At 36.4% G+C, this 22,500-nt stretch overlaps 1 protein-coding gene across 1 annotated transcript in view; it reads left to right on the top strand.

Annotated features, from left to right (window-relative positions):
• Positions 1 to 11,638, top strand: part of LOC115211729 (S-crystallin 3) — a 42,376-nt gene extending 30,738 nt beyond the window's left edge. The window contains exon 6 of the mRNA XM_036502848.1: positions 11,304 to 11,638. Coding sequence (XP_036358741.1) covers positions 11,304 to 11,468 — 165 coding nt within the window. The 3' untranslated portion in view covers positions 11,469 to 11,638. The remainder of the gene's footprint in view (positions 1 to 11,303) is intronic.
• Positions 11,639 to 22,500: the final 10,862 nt, after the last annotated feature.

The following is a 22,500-nucleotide window of genomic DNA, read 5'->3' as shown; positions in this document are numbered from 1 at the left end:
CAAGTATCGACGTAGCGAAGCTCGATTTAGTCTGACCTAGAGATAAATACATGAATACATATCTGAAGAATGCTTTAGCAAAGTTGAAATATTGTGTAAAACCTTTTCTACTTAGTTGTAAACTGATCTATCGTAGGTTTATATTGCAAAGCAGCTGTCTGATATCTCATGGTATATCCGCTTAAATACCAACGTCTCTTTCTTCTTGTAAGTTAGTCGAGGCACAAGTGAAATGATCATGACACTTGCATATTTTAAGAGAACAAACAACACCACTGTCTATGCAATTGGAAAATATTGATGTCCATCTCCTTCTGATATGCATCATGTGATATAATGTGAGATAGTATCAATTCATCTGGGATTTTAGTTGTGCAAGTCTAGATTTGCAAGGCAAATGCAACCAACTTCTTCATGTCAATCTTCTACAAATTTGAAAATATTTCAAGTAATAAACTAGTTATAGCATATAAAGTCATAGCAAATAACCTAGTTTTCACTCTATACATGGTGATATTCTGATCCCCGATCGCTTATCGCCATTGAAACCTAAATCAAACCAACCTTCATCTATTTCCATTAGAATTTTAGTAAATGAAACGAAAGACAAAGAAATGAGATTTAATATAAATAGTGGTTCCCTATAACGTGTTTCTTAAAATCAAAATATTAAAGAAAGATTTGGAGCGATGAGTTTCAATGCAAAGTACATGATGTTTGAATCTCGTTTAATGTTCCGCTAATATATATATATATATATATATATATATATATATATATGGAAATAATCTCCCCGACCCCACCTAAATTGTATGGAACTGGGCGGTCATTATTTGGAAAATTGCCGCCATATTTGTCACTCAAACTCCGTATTAAGTTGATTTGTTTTTGATAAACGATGATTGATTGAATTGACTATAATTTTCCCAAAGAAACTTATGGCCCGAGCTAGTTGAAAGTTGTTACCATAATATTTACAGTATTGGGAAAAATATGCTACGTGTAGTTTAATTTTCACTAATAATTTATGTAGGGAAGCGAGGCAGCTGAATGATTCAGGTAAGCGGCAAGACATTTATAGGCTGGGATATCAAAACCGTTGAATATGTTTCATTGTGTTCTGATCACGAGGGCTTCCATAGGTTAGATTTGACATATATGTACACTTAAATACACAGGTCTGGAGAAGTTTTTTTTTTTATTACCTGCAAGTGCACATGCGAGGAAGCTTTTCTCTTCTTTTATTCAACATAAAAACTGGCGTCTTCCAGCTATTACACTAATACCAGTGTCGTTGCTGCAGGCTTTGCCAGCAGAACTAAAACAGTCGGATAGACCAAGTAATGCAAATATTTTTGCCCAATGCCGCCAAATCCTGTGCCTTGAATTGGTGTATTTTCAGCAATCCCAAACGGATCAAAGAATGTCAAGGCATAATTTGAATTCAGATTGAAGAGTGTCAGAACAAAATAACACGTCGCATTCTACCCAAAAATATAATAACTCTGCCAATACGCCGTTAGCATTCATTCTTAGCAAAACACATTAAGACTAATATATTCTCAGCTATGTCCACCAGATCACCTTGGGAGATTATTGGTATTAATCTCGCAGGTCACTAATATCTCTTCAATGTGTCACAGACACGAAACACCCTAGCTGATGCATGATCAGATGTTATTTTCACTCCTGTATCTGTTAATATATCCCTATGAAATACGGACCTATAATAGCCCAGTCTAACTGGTGTAAATTACTATCACAATTATATAACATGTAGCAAAAACTATAACATCCACATTATTTTTTAAAGCTTTATTGATGTCATTAACGGTTTTATTTTATTTTCTATCTTTGATGAGATTTTTCTGCGTTTAATACTTCTTCCTAATCGATTTAGCCCATCATTTTTTTTTTACTTTAATCCCTACATTTAAGGTTTATTTAAGGCTATATACACCAAGAAACTTAACAAAAACTGTAAAGTGAGAAAATAAGCGATAAATATACAGCATTATTATTGCTCTTAGCGATAGCTCTATGTCTAGATGGAGTATAGTACACCATAGATACAATGAAGCTCTATAGAAATTATGTCAATTTCAAATAGTTGTAAAGGGAACTAGACACATAGTCCACTCCCTTAACTAATCTACTTTCATTGTTAGGTACTACATTGATATAGCATTCGCGTGCTATAAGTGAGCGTCATACATGCTATTTTGCAAATAAATGATAACGAGCTTCTTTATACTGCAGTTCATTCTGATAAGTAAAATGATCAAATCGTAATAGAATGCAATCATGAATACCCGGAAATTTTCTTTGGGTTTCGAAACATCCTATTTAAGCATGAAAGAAAATGATTTTCAGTAACATATTCTAATACTTATGCGATCAGGCTTCAGATAGTTTATTGTGCCAGACTAAATATATTATTCTTATATGTATAGAAGGCATCGAATAATGTATTATACCTAACTAAATATATATAAAAATGAAAATAAATACCTGACAGTAGATAATTTTATCTGTCAACCTTCTCAATTCAAACTGGTTCGAGAACGATTTTCTTAAACATTTTGCCGGTTGAATAAATATAAAAAGGTTTAGAATAGATTTTATTTTGAATCAGCTATAACAATTGCAGTTGTATCTTGTCAAATAAAATTACTGCTAAAAGAATTTAAGAGTAGTATATTTTGGGGGGATATTTACATTTGCCCCCATATTAGCCTTTGAGGCAAATGTCAAGATAAAGAAAGGAATTTCTAGATGTTTTAGATTTGCAATTTAATCTAAATATACATTTCTTTACTACCCACAAGGGACTAAACATAGAGGGGACAAACACGGACAGACAAAGGGATTAAGTCGATTACATCGCCCCCAGTGCGTAACTGGCACTTTATTGACCCCGAAAGAATGAAAGGCAAAGTCGACCTCGGCGGAATTTGAACTCAGAACGTAACGACAGACGAAATACCGCTAAGCATTTCGCCCGGCGCGCTAAAGTTTCTACAAGCTCGCCGCCTTTTACAATTTAATCTAAATATATAGAACATGAAATAAAAAATGAAACCAATTTTGAGGTAACTGCCAACAAGCTGATTCGAAACCATGATGATGATTATGCTCTCTCTTATAGAATGAAAATATAAGTAAACCAAAATAGTTGATATTAAAAATAAACAACAAAAACAGAATGATTTTTAAGCCTTCTGAAATATTTTCAGTAGCTGTAATCATGAGGAGTTAAATATAACTACTCATACGTAAAATAGAGATAAAGATAATGGGCAGCACAAATAGTAAATGAAAGATTTATCTGCATCATTCCCTTTAATTTTTCTTTCTTTATGTTCAGTTTGAAGACTCACCAGGATGAACTATGAATTTCATCACTATTTTAGAGGTCTGGGAAGCAAAATGTAAATACGGTATATCAGAATCATTTCGATTACCTTCACCCCTACACAGATTTATGGCTTTGTGCCAATGTCAATAAGTGGTAGTTGAATTGCACACCCGATTAAGCATCAGAATAATAAATAAGTTGGGATATCTGTTAATATCGCATTATATGAAAAGAATTCAAAAATACCTTATCTTTCATACATCCATGCTCGATAAACTTCATTACGAATCAAGTACAGGGATCAATGTATTTGTTCTTACAAAATATTCTGTGAGTAACTTTGTACATCCAATATTGTTATCCAATAAATCATCATCATCATCATCATCATCATTATTATCATTATTACTATTATTATTATTATTATTATTGTTATTATTATTGATATTATTATTAGATAACACCGGATTATTATTATTATTATTATTATTATTATTATTATTATTAAGGCGGCGAGATGGCAGAATCGTTAGCACGCCGGGCAAAATGTACTGAGTTCATATTCCGCCGAGGTCGACTTTGCCTTTCATCCATCCGGGGTCGATGAAATAAGTAACAGTTGAGTACTAGGGTCGATGCAATCGACTAGTCACCCTCCCACCAAAAGTTCAGTCCTTGTGCCTCGAAGAGAAAGTACTATTATTATTATTATTGTTATTATTATTATCATTACTATTAAGGTGGTGAGGTGGCAGAGTTGTTAGCACGCCAAACAAAATGCTGCTAACAATTTTGTCCCTCTTTATGTTCTGAGTTCACATTCGCCGAGATCGACTTTACCTTTCATTCTTTCCAGGTCGATATATTAAGTACCAATGAATCACTGGGCCCTATGTAATCAACTTGTCCCCTCCTCCAAAGATTCAGACCTTTAATAGAAAGGATTATTATTATTTTTTTTTTTTTTTTAAGGAGGTGAGTTGGCAGAGTCGTTAACACGCTTGATAAAATACTCAACGTGATTTTGTCTGTTTTATATTCAAAATTCAAATGTCGATGAGGTCGACTTTGCATTTAATCCTTATGAGGTTGAGGAAATAAGTAGTGGTTGATCCACTATCCCATTCCCTTCATATTTCAAGCCTTGTAACTATAGTAGAATGAATTATTATTATTATTGTTTCTTTGCAGAGATGCCTTGCTCAATGATGCCCATGCTGGAATTGGACAACAGGACCCAGATTCCCCAGAGTATGGCTATGGCCAGATATTTGGCCAGGGAATTCGGTAAGGGAAATTATAATTGATTAGATGAGTATACTTCTGCATAAGCGTTAGAGTATAGGTTTGTGTGTGTGTGCGTGTGAGTGTGAGTGTGTGTGTATGTGTGTGTGTGCATATATTTATAGCATTATATGTACTTCGAGAACCGATTCCGAAAGCGAATTATTCCACGTTCTCTCGAAAGATTTATACATTCTTATGACGTCTAATGAGATGGTAAAATGCAGGAGAAGATAGGAGTGTCTTTAACATCCTCGACCTGCACCGACCATCCCGTGCGAGTTCTGCCCACGACTCTTTCACCACAGACTTGGACACCAAAGTCACTTTCGACACAAACATCAGTCGAGAAGACTGGATGGGAACTGACGAACCCAATGCGCGAATACGAGCTGGAGTCGACGATATGTACATGTCTTTCTGTTTGTTCTTCTGGCATTGCACGGTAACTGGTCTCGGTTAATTCAAAGTCCAGTGACTTAGTGCTGCAGCAAAAAAAAAAAAAAAATAATAATAATAATACGATTGAATAAGTACCAGATTGAAGAATTATGAAGACTGAAATAATGAAGACGCTCTCTCAGCATGTCGGCAGCTCAACAACAGAAACATGTTAAAGAAAAGCAGAAGATATAAAAATGAAGTCTTGTATAAAATTGTCTTAAATAAAGAATTAAATGATAATATTGTGGTTTTCTGAGATATTATGTTTGTTTTATTTAATTATCTATTCAGGATTCCATGGCAGAAGCAACATCGAAATGGCCAGAGTCGACTACATTTCAGACTGTTTCTACGATATTTTGGATGACTACTTGAGGATGTACCAAGATGGCAACTGTAGAATGATGGTAATTATTGAAAATTACAACCTATTAATATCGATCTATTCATTCTCCCCTTCCTCCATCTATATATCCTAAAATAATATTTTTCGCCTCGTCTATCTCTCACACACTTCTCTAAGTATATATATATATATATTATATATATATATATATATATATATATATATATATATATATATATATATATATATGTATATATCACCGTGACCGACCAGGCTATCAGATGTAGTTACACATCGCTGGTCACAATGTGCTTCGCACGGTTTTAGCCTTCAAATGACGCCACCCGCTGGCTAAGTGAGCAGGCCAACAGGAAAGTGTGAGAGAAAGTTGTGGTGAAAGAGTACAGCAGGGATCGCCACCATCCACTGCTGGAGCCTCAGGAGTTTTCGCTCAATAAACTCTCACAACGCCTGGTCTGGGAATCGAAACCGCTATCCTACCATCGCGAGTCCACTGCCTTAACCACTGGGCCATTGCGTCTCCACACACACGCACACATCTATCTATCTATCTATCTAATCTATCTATCTATCTATCTATCTATCTATCTATCTATCTATCTATCTATCTATCTATCTATCTATCTATTTATTTATTTATCTATTTATATATATATATACATCAAATGTACGAGGGAAACAGAAAAATAGATTTAGCTTTACAAAAAACGATCGTTTCGATCCATCCTGCATCTGTCCGTTACGGGGGTGGGATACTATACATCTAGTTGCGCTCCATCCATCAATGCAGGTTGTCTTGTCAGACGTCTGGTGTGAATAAGATCCATTACTCTATTTACTGAGTTTTGCATGGCATGTTATGGTCGCCCGTGGTATGTTGGCTACACTGACATAGGATGAAATATAAGGTAAGATCATCAAATGTACTTTATACAATGCGAGATACATATCATGTAATGTACATAGAATTTTGAAAAGCGCTACTAACTGATCCATGCCTTAGAGACACAATAATGTGACAGATTATATAGAATATATCCTGGACTTGACTTGAGAAATGTATTGCTCTAAATGATTTAGATCTTCGCATTCGCTAATAGCCTCCATCTAATTCTAATCGACATTTTCTGTACTGTTGCCTGTTCTGTCATGCACCGGATGTTGAAGTGACGATGTGATCGCAAGGCAATTTGATATGAAGTGTTTTCCTAAAGAATACGTCTAACTTCCTGGTCCGAGAATCAGAACTATGATCTCACTATCGTGAGTGCAACGCAGTAAACGTTAGATCAAGCGTTATCTATCTATCTATCTATCTATCTATCTATCTATCTATCTATCTATCAATCTATTTGTCTGTATGTATGTATGTATGTCTGTCTCTTTGTCTATCTATCTGTCTAATTGTCTATCTATCTATTTCTCTATCTATGTTTGGGTGTCAGTCTGTGTTTCTGTCTGTGTGCCTGTGTGTCTATTTAGCTATCTGTCTATCTATCTATCATTCTGTCTGTGTGTCTGTCTATCTTTCTATTTATCTATCTATCTCACTAGTCATCTATATATTTCTATTTTATCTATGTATTTAGATCTTTTTCTGTCTATCCATCCATCCATCCATCCATCCATCTTTCTATATACTTTACACAGTTTTTACCGTTGCTCTTTTGCAGTTCCAGAGATCCAGGGACACAAATGGATCTGTAAGTTTGCTCTTAATTATTTTTCATTATCAGAATATCATGTTTTTAACAAAATAATATTCCAAATGTATTCCTGACATATTATAAGAATGAGTATATTTTGCATGTGCGAGCGTTTGTATGCGTATGTATTACCGGACACTAATGAGGAAAAGCGTGTATTTCATATAATGTACTGAACACTGTAGCATTTTTTCCGTACTCTCATATCGTGGATTAAAATTTTTATAATCAGTCAGGTCCTCAAAACAGTTAGTATCATATTATGAATTTAGTCTGGTAAACTCCAACTAATGTTACCGAACGGTGTCAAGCCGAAGAACCTTCCACTTGTGAATAAATTATCAATCGTTGGAGATCACCGAATGAAAAATTATACCTTGTGCTCTTTGATGCCTGAGGCCTGGCATGAGTACTGCATCCTGTTTAAGGTTTCGGAAATGTTATATTGTTAGTTAAAAGGATGCAACGTTATATATCCAATACATATTGTATGATTTAGTTAATATCTATACCCGACATATTCGATTTTAAAATTTCAAGTTCTTACTGAGCTATAATCACATCATTGGCTGTTTCAGGTCATTTATAACCTGGCTATGGAGGCACTCCGTCGGTTACGACGACGAGTGTTCCAGCTGAACCGATCAACGGAACAGCCTGCTCGTGAAATTAACGTGAAAGTGGCTGAGCACTCCACAGACACGTGTACACTTAACATAGTTCTCGGGGAGATTCAGCGTGACATAGAGTGTGACAAGGCTGGCCCTTTGACACACAGGTACAACAGAAATAAAGTGTGAGAGAAATCTGTGGTGAAAGAGTACAGCAGGGTTCACCACCACCCCTGCCGGAGCCTCGTGGAGCTTTAGGCGTTTTCGTTCAATAAACACTCACAAAGCCCGGTCTGGAAATTGAAACCGCGACCCTAAGACCGCGGATCCGCTGCCCTAACCACTGGGCCATTGCTCCTCCACCATTTGTAACCTACACATAAATTAAATGACATACTTGAGTTATAAGAATATGAGACTTTCAGGAACAGTTGACAGTAAATGGTAATATTATTTCAAAGAGAAGTGATTAGGTCAATGCCAACTGGTTTTTTTTCTATTTTTCAAAGGAAAGTAATTGTTAGAAGATAAGGGATGTAATTCATGGTTAAATTAATGCCCTTTAATGATGAACTGAAGCAATTAATTCTTTTCAGAAAACATTAATAAAGGAAAATTTACATTCCTTGTGCATCTAGATTTGTCTTGGAGTTCTTTAGGGTTAAATACGATTTGCTTTGAACTGAATTCTTCCACATGATGCTTCAGTGTGTGTCTAAGATTTTTACCCATGGTCTATATTGTGTCATGTAACCAACGTATTTCTAAGATTTTCTTCTTGGATTTTATTCTGTTATATAAACGAAGTATTTCCCGTTCTCTTGAACTTTCTAAATTCTTATGACGTCAACTATATATGTATGTTTGTGCATGTTTGTGTGTTTATGTATGTATGTATTTATGTATGTATGTATGTATGTATGTATGTATGAAAACATGTATAATTTCCTTTATAACTTTTAACAGTCTGAACAACGCATGAGATACAGAGAAACTTGCCGCAGAATCCTTCCCTTCATGGAAAGAACACTAGAAATGCGTAATGGAGGCAGCCAATTCTTTATGGGAGATCAGGTTAGTAACTAATGTCCGTTGCTTGAATTACACTCTTCCCTAATCTTCCCCATTTTTATAAAGACTCACTGACTATTTCACTGTTATAAGATTAATTTCACTAAGATTGGTTACACTAAGCTCCAAGTGCAAAGTTTCAGAATGCCAGTCGGATATTTTACATTTCTCATTATCTTCCTGGCACTGCATTCCATCCCTGGAAAAAGTTCTGTGCTTGTGTGTGGGGATATTAAACAGATTCCTGAAAGACTATAAACCAGATTCTTGAATACACATTAAATAGATTGTTAGCTGAATATTAAACACTTTGTACTACGTTGGGTGGAACACTTTGTAACTTGTATGATGGGTCTATTATGGTAGGTCATTTATGCTTCTTAAGGGAGAAGTCCATTGAGATGAAAATGTTCAATGATATGAAGAAACACCTGATAATGTTTCTGACGGTTGGGAAGGCGGCGAGGTGACACTCGTTAGCATCACAGGCAAAATACCTTGCGGTATTTCATCCGTCTATAAAGTCAGAGTTCAAATGTGGGTTGAGTTTGATTTTCGTTCCTTCGAGGTCGATAAAAATAAGTAGCAGTTGAAGAGTGGTGTCGACCAAATCGACTTAACCCCTACTCAGAAATTGCTGGCTTTGTGCCAAAAATTGAAACTAATATTTCTGATGGTTGGTGTGTGACCGTTCATTCGTTGTAGTATTCTTCACACACATTAATCAGCTATAATAATTTTCAGAAAATGCTGGTACACTATCTCTAAGTAATCACTCACATTTACTCATCGTAAATATTTCTTAGCTCGAGTAGGTTTTCTTATTGAGTTTATTACATAGCTATTCTCCCTGTTGTTCTTTTAATGAATTCTTTTAATGTGTCTCTTCACAAATTATTTCCTCTATATGTCTTTTAGCAAGTGAAAATTAGTGTTTTATCATTATTTATATACTTTAAATGTTAGCGAATGTATATTTAGTGGGGCCTAATATTCTCATCCAAATTACTACAGTCTACCAATTTTCATATCTCGCGATTTAATTAGCGTCGGATAGCTCTGACTGTAATATTCAACAGTCAATGTACATTTAATATTTATTTACACTCGATACATTTTGATTAACTTCGCTACATTATACAGAAATTCATACCGAAAATAATGAACGAAATGTGTTAGTAGAAATTAAATAAGGGAGACAGTGAAAGTATTTTCTTTACATATGTATAAACAGGGGTAATACACAAACAATGGCTAAAATTTGAAGATAAGAATTTACTATTGTATACATGAGCGAATATTTCAACAAAATATTATATATGACTGAGCAATTTATTATTCTATATTGTTACTTCAACCAATGTATAACCACACAATTATTAAATACATATTTGTACCGAGCTGGCAGAATCGTTAGTGCACCGGAGAAGTTGCTTATCAGCATTTCGTCCGTCAGTCGGTTCTGAGTTCAAATACCGCCAGAGTTGACTTTGCTTTTCATCTTTTACGTGTCGATAAAGTAATTCTGTTAAGTACACCTGTTCAGTGATGTCCATGTAATCGACTTCACTACCTCTCAGAATTGCTGGCCTTTTTCTAGAGTAGAAAGACACCTTGTTATCATTCAGTCACTGCGCTATTCGAAAATTTAGATGCTATCATTCTCTAATCAAAAGTATTCAATTTTTACTGAATCACCAAAACATAGAATGTTTTTGTATACTATAAAGAGAAAATAAATGTACCATTTCACTTTCCGGCGGAATAAAAAAAAAGAAAAAATAAAGAAACGGCAAGCATGTAAATATGGCTGTTCTAACGACACAAACGTTTATTCCATTTTATGAAATTTAATAAAGTAAATGTCAGCGATGTCACCCATCATCTGTTTTCAACGAATAGATTAGTTGTTATTTTTATCAAGCGCAGGTATAGCTGTGTGGTTAAGACGCTTACTTTGCAACTATGTGAATTCAGGTTTAGTTACACTTCGCAGCTCCCTGGGAAAATGTGTTCCACTATAGATTTCGACTGACCAATGCCTTGTGGGTGAATTTGGTTAACAGAAACTGCATGGAAGCCTTTCATATTATTTATATATATGTGTGTGTATGTGTGTGTGTGTGTGCATGTGTGTGGGTGTGTGTGTGAGAGAGAGAGAGAGAGAGAGAGAGAGAGAGAGTGTGTGTGTGTGCATGTCCATGTGCTAGTTGTCCTCCCACTGCTTGACAACTGTACTGGTTTGAAGGATTTAGTTGGGCAAATCAATTTTAGTAGATATTTTCTGAAGTCTGGTACTTATTTTATCGTTTTTGTTTTTGCCGAACCGTTTGATTTCGAGGAAGTAAACCGACCAATATGGCAACAATCCAATGTTAAAAATAAATATTCATATTAGAACAGTCATACTATCATGCGATCCAAGGTTTAATGATATGATATTATAATACTTTGTTATTCAGATGACCATGGCTGACATGATGTGCTACTGCGCCCTTGAGAACCCACTGATGGAAGAAACATCAATGCTCAGCAGCTACCCAAAACTGATGGCACTGAGAAACCGTGTTATGAACCACCCTAAGATGAGCAACTACCTCCAGAAAAGATGCCGCACCGAATTCTAAACTACCTTGAGAAAAGCTGAAGAATACATTCTTTATGATGATGATGATGTTGATCAGTAAAGCAATGCATATATAATTGGATCCCAATCATGTTTACATGGTCTCAGAGAATGTCAGTGTCTATCTACCCTAGTATTTGTCCCTGTTCCGAATGTGTTTCAATGTAAAAATATATATTTGACTGTTTGATTTGCTTTAGACAAGTTGCAATAAAACATTTAAACCTATATTTTATTGATCTTTTAGTTTTGATTTTTTTAAAATTGATTTTAATGTAATGTAGCATACTTGAAGACTGATCGATCCTCAGACAGAATCAATAGACCATCGGAGAATTAATTGCTATGTAGTACTTGTAACAGTAACTTTGTGCATTCTGATTTCACATGCAAAAGTGGTTCATTTTGCTTTTTATTCGTTCTTCTAGAATTAATAAAATACGTACCAGTCATATACTGGGATAGATTATATCATCCTGCCTTTCTCTCCCTCGCTTTTACATTCACTCATGCTCAGCATCGACTATTTTACGTTGCAGGAAGAATGGAGCAAACAATAAAGCTGAATGGTCACTCAAACTTATACTCTGAAATAACCTAGTTATGTAAGTTAATATGTGTACTAATGTACCGTCGTATACTTAGTGATTCCTCCAACACTAATTCAGTAAATATGGCGAAGATTAAAAGGATATAACAAGAGTGAAACATATTTGGGTTTGTTTCTATTACTTGCTGACGTAAAATAATGTCTACCAACGACTAATATTGTAATATTACTTTTCCTTACTGAACAAATATTTTTGGTGAGCTTTTCCATGTTAACTGCATCAAAAAAGCTAACATCATTCCAGCCATAATATTACAATTATTTTCACAAAAAATAATATCAACTTTTATAACAACATATCAAACTAAATAATGAACAATATTACATATAGCACACATTATTTAATATGCTTAATAATACTTCAACAATTACAGTTATGAATTATTTAATTATATAAAAATATGAACAAATATCCGTAGAAATTCTAAATTACATTAATAGTAGAGAGCAATGTACGACTATGTGACTGCTCTGACAAAGTGTCAGTGAACTATAATCATGAGATCCAAACCACATATATTATCGCAAAATACACGAGAGTAGAAAAAAATGAACGATCATTTCATTGCAAATATTTCCTTATATATAATGTAACGCTTTGAACAGCACGGATTTTGTTATAACTTTGTGGAAAGAAACGATTGCATAGTGATCTCTTGTGAAAATTGTTTTAATGTTCGTCTTATTCTCATTGAAACGTAAAAAACAAAAGAACGAAATGCAATATCATATATTGATTAGAAACAATAGTTTTTAAAATAAGTAACAGGTCACTCATTTTTAGATAAAGGATATATCGATTATATCCATATCTGTACTTGAATAATGCTTTTATTTTTCTTTATCAATCACCTGAAGAATTAAAAGAGAAATTGATGTCGATGACTTGAGCATAGAACTAAATAAATAACATGGGGCCTTGTATACACTATTAAATGCATGTTACCAATAACTTTCGCTTTGATCTTCGAAAATCGTTGAAGTTAAAGGCTGTTTTATACAGACGTTGCTCTTAGCCTGTTTCACAAATGCAATATTAGGTCATTAGCCAAAGCACATATTTGACTGCTGAGAATTTGGATGGTTGTTCTAGAAAATGAGGATATTAATGAGAGTTCAACACTAGACAAATTAAATAATCGAATGCTAGCTTTTGTCAGCTTGAAAATCCTGTCATGTATAGATGATTTATGTCCTGAATGATTGTTCTACAGATGGGATATTCTGTCGATAAATAAAATTTATGATCTAATGTTCAATCAGGTCCTAAGTTCTATTACTCTGTTCCCCGACGTTGGAAATGTATTGGTGTCAAAATTCACAGCCATTTTCGTTTGCTGTTCAGTTTGACTAAATTTTGATACAGAACATTCCTCGGAGAAGTTCCAGCTAGTTAATCATGATTTTTCTTAAAATCATAAAAAAAAGTTATCAAGATTTTTAACTCTGCATTAAGTTGATGCTGATAAAGGATGGCAAAATATTTCACAATTACGCAACGATTAAAATACAAGGTGAGAAGCACATTGTGTTTATGTCATTGTGGTTAGAATAACTATTTAAAGTAAACGTACTTTATGCTGTTATAATCTTCTCCTAATATCATGATGTATATAGCGGATAGTGCAAACGACATAACCATGAGTCTGTGCGACATATGACTAAAGTAATAAAAGGTTATTTGACATTTTCTGTCTTTATCTGAAGTTATTTTGGTGTCTCGATTGAACATAAGATTAACGAAAAAGAATATTTAAAGTAAATAGATTTCATAATTTGAAATCAACAAAGTATTTATGTAATGTGTAATCGAATGATGATGATGATGATGATGATTGATGATGATGATGATGATGATGATGATGAGGAGGAGGAGGAGGAGGAGGAGGAGGAGGAAGATGATGAGGATCATGATCATGACGACTATGATGACGACGATTGGAACGTCGACCAAGTCTATGAACATGATGATGATATAAAAGTCTCTCAAAGAAGGCTGTTTGAATCAGTCAAGAAATAATTGTAAGACGCTCGATTAGCTAAAAATAAAAAAAAAACACATGCATGCAATACTTGCTGGAAATTTTAAAATCATTCCAACTTTGATCAATACAAAACATTTTTTGCGCTCAAGACTGTAATATTTTCAATAGTAAACTTTTGCAATTCCCGAGCATGCGACTCCAAATCTTTTTTGAACAAGAGAGTTACTGGGGAATTTAAACACCAAGATATGCCTGGAAATTACAATTTTTGCATATACATGTGCAAAAAATTACACATATGATCAACAGTTGCCACGACATATCATATTACAGATTGAAAGCACGTACTTTTCTGGCTGGGGGAAAGCTGCTCAAAATCTTACAGTCATGGGTCCGTTCCTGACGGCGCGTTCTGTCCTTGAGCAAGGCACTTTATTTCATGTTGCTCCAGTCCACACACCTGGCAAGAATGAGTTGTACCTGTATTTCAAATTGCAAACCTTATCACATTTTGTGTGACGGTGAATCTCTCTGAGAACTACGTTATGGGTATGCGTGTTTGTGGAGTGCTTAGCTACGTTCATTTCACAAGCAGGCTGTTCCGTTGATCTGATAACCTGGAACAGTAGTCATCGTAAACGATGGCGTGACAGTTTATATATTTCAAAGGAAAGAGGTGCAGGAGAAGAAGATGTGTATTAGTACTTGCTGGAGGCTGTCGAAGAATGAGAAGTGGAAGGTGTATTTTCTGCAGAAAAGTGCAGGCAGGCAGAAAAGTGGAGGCAGGCAGAAACGTGGAGGCTGATCGTATATTGTATAAGAGAGACTTAAGCCCGGGCATTAAAAGAATGAGTAGAAAGGCCTTCAAGGCTGATAAGAAAGAATTTAGATGGCTCTAGCTGAGAGGAGGTGATCTGTTGGGTTAACAGTATGGCCTTTGGACACAGAACTAGGCTTCTACACACTAGGTCGGACCACTTGGATGATGGTGCATATTGTAAAACCTGAAATACCAACTTCAGGATACAACACTGATGCTATATTTAAGTATTGCAGCTGCAGATGTATCTTAAATTATATATATGTAGTATACTAAAGTCATATAAAATAATATTTATTGGGCAAATCTGCTCTGGGAGACAAATATGAACAAAGTAATTTTTATGTTGGGTATATTTATATAATTCAATTTAAGTAATATTTGTAGAATATTCAAAACAATGGTTCTGTTAAATGCAAATACAACCAGACTGATTGAGTTATTTGGTACACGAAACAAATTCTCTATTATTGTAGATATTAGCTCCCCAGTGCGTGCGGAAATTTTATTTACCATTAATGAGAAAGGAGACATTTATGGTCAAATACTTTGAAACTTAGAACTTGTCTAGACAGGTAATAAATTTATATTTTACCAAAATATCGCTCAAATTTGGCAAAAATGTTAAATGTTTTAATAATAATGGGAGTGCTGGAGTTTTCAGTAAAATAAAGACGCCAACTAAATCATATTCTATGAATTCACACAATAAGTGGAACATCGAATATATACAAATCTTTTACCGGAATTCAACAAGCTACAAATTTCTATTGTAGCTACGTAAATTAATTCCAATGCATATATGCAGATTTGAGAAACTATATATACTTATATAGACGCATAATGAAGATACACGTAGTAATTCATACTGCCTCTCTTCAGTTATGGACATCTCGTCTGTCAGAGATTGCAGTAGCTAGCTTCTGCTCGCAGTATATAATTTCAAGCGACATACAGTAGCTGATTTTACAACAAGCAAAAATGCTGCTTCTAAAATCTCTCTAAGAGATCAACGCATTAGTTGTACTAAGAAGTAACATTCATAATAACTTCAGCATTACTTGTTAGTATAGCAGCTGCGTTAATCTCTTAGAGAGATTTTAGAATTAACATTTTCCCATCCCCCAACACTTCAGGCCTTGTGCCTATGATAGAATGGATTATCTTTATTATTAAGGCAGCAATCTGGCAGAATTTTTAGCACGCCGGAAAAAATGCTTGGCGGCATTTCGACCGAATTTACGTTATGAGTTCAAATTCCGCTATGGTCGACTTTATCTTTTATCCTTCCGGGGTCAATAAATTAAATACCAGTGAAATACTTGGGTCGATGCCATCGACTAGGCCTCTATACCAACATTTCAAGACTTGTGCGTATAGGTGAAAGGGTTATCATTATTATTATTATTATGAATGTGGCGAGCTGGCAGAATCGCTAGCACGCCGGGAATAATACTCAGCGGTATTTCGTCTGTCTTTACGTTCTGAGTTCAAATTCGGCCGAGTTCGACTTCGCCTTACATCCTATCGGGTGGTTCAATAAAATGACTACCAGTGAAACACTGGGGTCGATGTAATTGATTAATACCACTCCCCCATTATCATTATTAAATTAGTATTAGTAGTAGTAGTAGTAGGCAGCTAGCTAGCAGAATCGTTAGCACGCCGGGCGAAAGGCTTAGCGGTATTTCGTCTGCCGTTACGTTGTGAGTTCAAATTCCGCCGAGGTCGACTTTGCCTTTCATCCTTTCGGGGTCGATATATTAAGTACCAGCTACGCACTGGGGTCGATGTAAACGACTTAATCCCTTTGTCTGCCCTTGTTTGTCCCTTGTGGGTAGTAAAGAAATAGGTATTTCGTCTGCCGTTAAGTTCTGAGTTCAAATTCCGTCGAAGTCAACTTTGCTTTTAATCCTTTGGATGTCGATAAACTAAGTACCAGTGAAGCATTAGGATCTATGTCATCGAGTAGTCATTCTCCACAAAGTTGAGGGCGTGTACCTCCTGTAGAAAGGATTACTATTATTATTATTATTATTATTATTAGTAGTAGTAGTAGTAGTAGTAGTAGTAGTAGTAGTAATAATAGTAGTAGTAGTAGTAGTAGTAGTAGTAGTAGAAATAGTAGTAGTAGTTGTAGTAGTAGTAGTAGTAGTCGTTGTAGTAGTAGTAGTAGTGCATCTGTCAGTCCTTTCAAGAAGATAAATATTCAACAGAAAAGAAGTAGAAAACAGATATCAAAATTTCTTGTTTCTATTCACCGAGTGTTTCTATTTAGATAGAATACATTTATCAGTAGATGACTGAAGCCTTCCTCTCCAGAATATAGAAGAAAAAAAAAACAATTAAAAAAACAAAAGTTTAGTGTAATTGGAATCTAGTGATAGCTGCATCATCTCTATCACAAAGAAGCATATGATACAATAATGAAATAAGATAATTTCTGTACTGTTGTGCCGTGAGAAGGGGACATTTCTTAAGTCTCAAGACATTCAGTTGCGAGACTTGTGACGGTGACGAAGATAAAGGCTTTTGGAGATATACTCGCATTTATCTATGTGTGGGATATATATATATATATATATATATATATACATATACATACATACATACATATATATATATATATATATATATATATACATATATATATGAATATATACATGCACACACACGTATGTGTGTATATATATATATATATATATATAGTATATATATATATATATATATAATTTCAACAATTGAGGGTAAAATTAATTAATTATTAATCAATTTCACCAAGTATTCAGTATGTAAAGGGACCATTTAAGGCGAATTCAAAATATTACATTATATATAAGGGCTTAGTAAAATAAATTACTTTGCCACATACTGAACTCATTAGAATAGCAGCTAAAGAAATTTCTTTAGCCATTTCTAATACTTAAGAAGATCTCTCTCAGATAGTGTTTGCTCAAACCAACTCACGAAGGTATGGGGGTAAAAACATTAAAAAATCAAGTGCAAAGGTTATTTGAGAACGTACGTTTCTAGATTAGTCAAATCGACATTTCTTTTGTCAGCTCAGAACTCCTTGATTCGGATTTGGAACACTGAAAGTGGGAGCATACCCTTTTGGCTTCTTATCACCTCCGAATTCCGCTCGAACTAACAGTGCTAACAAATTCAAAATATGCAAGCGAAGAATTTCTGCTCTCCCCTTTCCACCAGCGTGGGTTAAAATTGGCAAACACTATGTTTTATCGGTGAAAACCGAAGCATTAAACAGAGAGAAATGAATTATAATTTCAACAATTGAGGGTAAAATTAATTAATTATTAATCAATTTCACCAAGTATTCAGTATGTAAAGGGACCATTTAAGGCGAATTCAAAATATTACATTATATATAAGGGCTTAGTAAAATAAATTACTTTGCCACATACTGAACTCATTAGAAATAGCAGCTAAAGAAATTTCTTTAGCCATTTCTAATACTTAAAGAAGATCTCTCTCAGATAGTGTTTGCTCAAACCAACTCACGAAGGTATGGGGGTAAAAACATTAAAAAATCAAGTGCAAAGGTTATTTGAGAACGTACGTTTCTAGATTAGTCAAATCGACATTTCTTTTGTCAGCTCAGAACTCCTTGATTCGGATTTGGGAACACTGAAAGTGGGAGCATACCCTTTTGGCTTCTTATCGCCTCCGGAATTCCGCTCGAACTAACAGTGCTAACAAATTCAAAATATGCAAGCGAAGAATTTCTGCTCTCGCCTTTCCACCAGCGTGGGTTAAAATTGGCAAACACTATGTTTTATCGGTGAAAACCGAAGCATTAAACAGAGAGAAATGAATTATAATGAGTTCAGTATGTGGCAAAGTAATTTATTTTACTAAGCCCTTATATATAATATATATATATATATATATATATGCGTATGTGTGTGTTTATATGTGCATAAATATAGACTTATATATATTCATGTTATACGTGAACTTATGTATGCGTGTGTTTATATACGTACACACACACACATACCTACATGCATACATACGCGCACACACACACACACACACACACACACACACACACACACACGCACATGTATATGAGGAAATAAAAAAAAATATCTGCACTTTCGACAGAGCATATCATTATCATTGTCACACTGCCTTCTGCGCATGCGTGCCTGTAGTTGGTACTATTGTTGTTACCTGATCGAAATTTGAGTCTGATCGCGCCATTTTTATTTCTGGCTTTACAGTTTAAGCATGGCTGCTCCGCTAGCGATGAGCACCAAAGAACAAAGAGCAGAGAACTGAGAGATGGTAATGGTGAACCTGTTCACCTGTTCGAGTCTGTTGAATCTTCTCACCAGTTGTGGAGATTGACGGGCACCGTCTTCATTCGGCACGCTTGTCTGCCCACTTTCAGACTTCTCCATCCACTCATACACTCTTCTACGCAGTATTGCACTGTGCCCGTACTCTACTAAAAGCTTCCGATGAATTTCAGTACCTGACACATCATTCGACCAGAGAAATCGGATCACTGCTCTTTGTTCTTCTTAGGTGCACATTGCTAGTGGAGCGGCCATGCTTACACTTGTAAAGCCAGAACGAAAATTTTACTATCAGCCTCAAACATTGATCACGGGACCACAACAGTGTCAAGTATAAGCACGCATGCGCAGAAGGCGTGTGATAACAATAGAAAAGTTATGGCGAAAGTGCAGTTAATTTTTGACTATGATATATTCTGTTAGCAACGGTGATATGCCAACAGTCCTTCAGCAACAACACACCCTGATAAACTCAGCGACTACTACTAAATTCAGGCCACGACAGACAGATAGGAAGTTCTTGAAGCCGAGATTTTGAACTTACGGAGACGATATTTTCATGTCACCCGGGGAAACAAAACTAGATCTCATAATGCAGGGAAGCGGTTGAATAATCAAGTACGAGCATGCCTGGAGAACTACGGTGTGTGGAAACAATTGAAGTGATTAAAAAATGTCCAAACTTACTCCTTGTTGACTCCAATATTTTCAGCTATATATATAATGTATATATATATATATATATATATATATATATATATATGTAGGAGTGGCTGTATGGTAAGTAGCTTGCTTACCAACCACATGTTCCGGGTTCAGTCCTAGTGCGTGGAACCTTGTGCAAGTGTCTTCTACTATAGCCTCGGGACGACCAAAGCCTTGTGAGTGGATTTGGTAGACGGAAATTGAAAGAAGTCCGTCGTATATATGTATATACATATCTATCATCTATCTATCTATCTATCTATCTATCTATCTATTATATATATATATATAATATATATATATATATATATGTGTGTGTGTGTGTGTGTGTGTGTGTGTGTGTGTGTGTGTGTCTGTGTGTGTACTTTTGTGTATCAGTGTCTGTCTCCTCAACATCGCTTCAAACCGATGCTGGTGTGTTTACGTCCCCGTAACTTAGCTGTTCGGCAAAAGTGACCGATAGAATAAGCCCTAGGCTTACAAAGAATAAGTCCTGGGGTCGATTCGCTCGACTAAAGGCAGTGCTCCAGCATGGCCACTGTCAAATGACTGAAACAAGTAAAAAAGTAAAAAAGAGAAAGAGAGATGTAGAAATAGATAGATAGAATAGATAGATAGATAGATAGATAATAGATAGATAGATAGATAGATAGATAGATAGATAGATAGATATGTTTCTTATTAGCCACACAGGCTGCACACAGATAGAACAAATTACAAGGTAGAGCTTTTCTTTTGAAGGTTTAAAAAAATAAAAATAAAAATAAAAAAAAATAAAAATAAGAAAAAAATAAAATAAAATAAAATAAAATAAAAAAGGGGGGGTCGATCAAAAGGGATCGTAAAAGGAGAGAAAGAGGACAAAAAAAAGGGGGGGTTAAAAAAAAGGGAGAGGGAAAAAAATTGATCAATAGGGATCGTTATCACAGAAATGTCAATATGAAGTGTAAAGGGGGGGACAGGTGAGGTTTACCCGTGGAAAGAAAAGCCTACGGAAAAGACCACGGTAACCTCGGTCAATGAAGTCACATGTTATATTTCTTTTTTTTTTTTTTTTTGCAAATAAGCAACTCTCTGTATTAATTTTTACGGTTCATAGAATCATAGTCAAGGTGGCTTCGTCATTCATACGTGCCATTCTTGCTACATTCACCCATCTTTTTTTAAAACATTCACTAGACAAAACTTGCCTCTCTACTCTCACTTTTTTCTTCAAGTGATACTTGAAGAAGTTGATGAGAGATTGACCAGAGAGGAAAGTGTTTGTCTCTAATCCTTTCAGACGCGTCCACCAGATACATTCTTTCGCCATAGCCACAAGTATGATAAAAATAGCTCTTCCTTCCCGTTTGAAGGAAGGAGGCGTGACGATATTAACGATAGACTCGGCTGATAAACGACACGTCCCACACGTGACAGCAGTCGTTCGACATAAGCCCACAGGTGGGAATTGCTGGACACTGCACGATTGCGTGCAGAGCGGTTCGTCGCTCTGCCCGCATCTCGGGCAGGTCGGCCCCGTGTTTCTCGAGCCATGCCTATAGAGCTTATCCCGAACGGGTAGCGCTTCTCGGTAGCACCGCCAGGCCAGGGATCTCTGGAAGTTGTCCATAGGTCCCGGGCCGAAAGTCGTTTGAAACAGGCGGGTCAGGTATTCCTCGTCGACGCCCAGTTTGCCCCGAGCTCGTCGTCGTACCTCCCCTCCACTAATCCCCTATAGAATGCTTTGGTTGTGTTGAAGTCACTCAAGGTCGACCCGGGACGGCAGAGTTGCTTGAGAGCAACGCGACACTCGCGGTGCCATTCGCCCTTCTTCGGCTCTTTTTGATCCACGACTGTAGTTCGGTCATGGAGACGAGTTGCGGGAATGCGTGCCTCACAAACGGCGACCACACCTGTTCACCGTCGTCTACATAGAGCCGGAGATGTCGCAGTCTCAGCGCGTGTCTGCGCATCATCAACCACGGCATGCCCAGCCCTCCTTTTAACGGGTGTTGACAGCAAATGGATCGCCTGACCATCGGGACGCATCCTTTCCACAAGAAGCGGAAGAGGATGCGTTCTAGTTGGTGATGGTAGGGTCGGGACAAGGTACGACGGTCAGGCGGTAGTAGATGATGGACGCGATGTACGCGTTCACCACCTCCGCCCGACCTTTTAGGGACAGTTTCCTCTCGGCCCATTGCTGGGCGAGAGTGACCACCCTACTCGTTATCTCGTTCCAGTTCTTCTCCATTTGGAGGTCCGGACCGAACCAGACCCCGAGCAACTCAACCGGGCCGTCTGTCCAGCGTCCCACGACGGAGGTACTGGTGGACGGCATGGGTTTGCTTCTCCAGGTGCCGAGCCGCAAGCCCACTGACTTTTCCCGGTTGATTTTTGCTCCTGTCACCGCTTCGTAGTCTTTCAGTGTCTCGCCGACCCGCTCGATGTGCTCGTGGCTTGACACTATGACGGTGACGTCGTCCGCGTATGCAGACACGCTCGTCCCGCATCCTAATTCTCGCGGGATGCCCCTCAGAGTCGCCAGCTTCCGCAGTAGTGGCTCAAGAGTCAATACGTATAGAAGCGCCGAGAGGGGGCATCCC

The sequence above is a fragment of the Octopus sinensis genome, linkage group LG5 (genome assembly GCF_006345805.1).
Source record: "Octopus sinensis linkage group LG5, ASM634580v1, whole genome shotgun sequence".
Lineage (NCBI taxonomy): Eukaryota > Metazoa > Mollusca > Cephalopoda > Octopoda > Octopodidae > Octopus > Octopus sinensis.
Note: the sequence above shows the minus strand (reverse complement) of the source record. Positions and strands in the feature narration are given on the sequence as shown.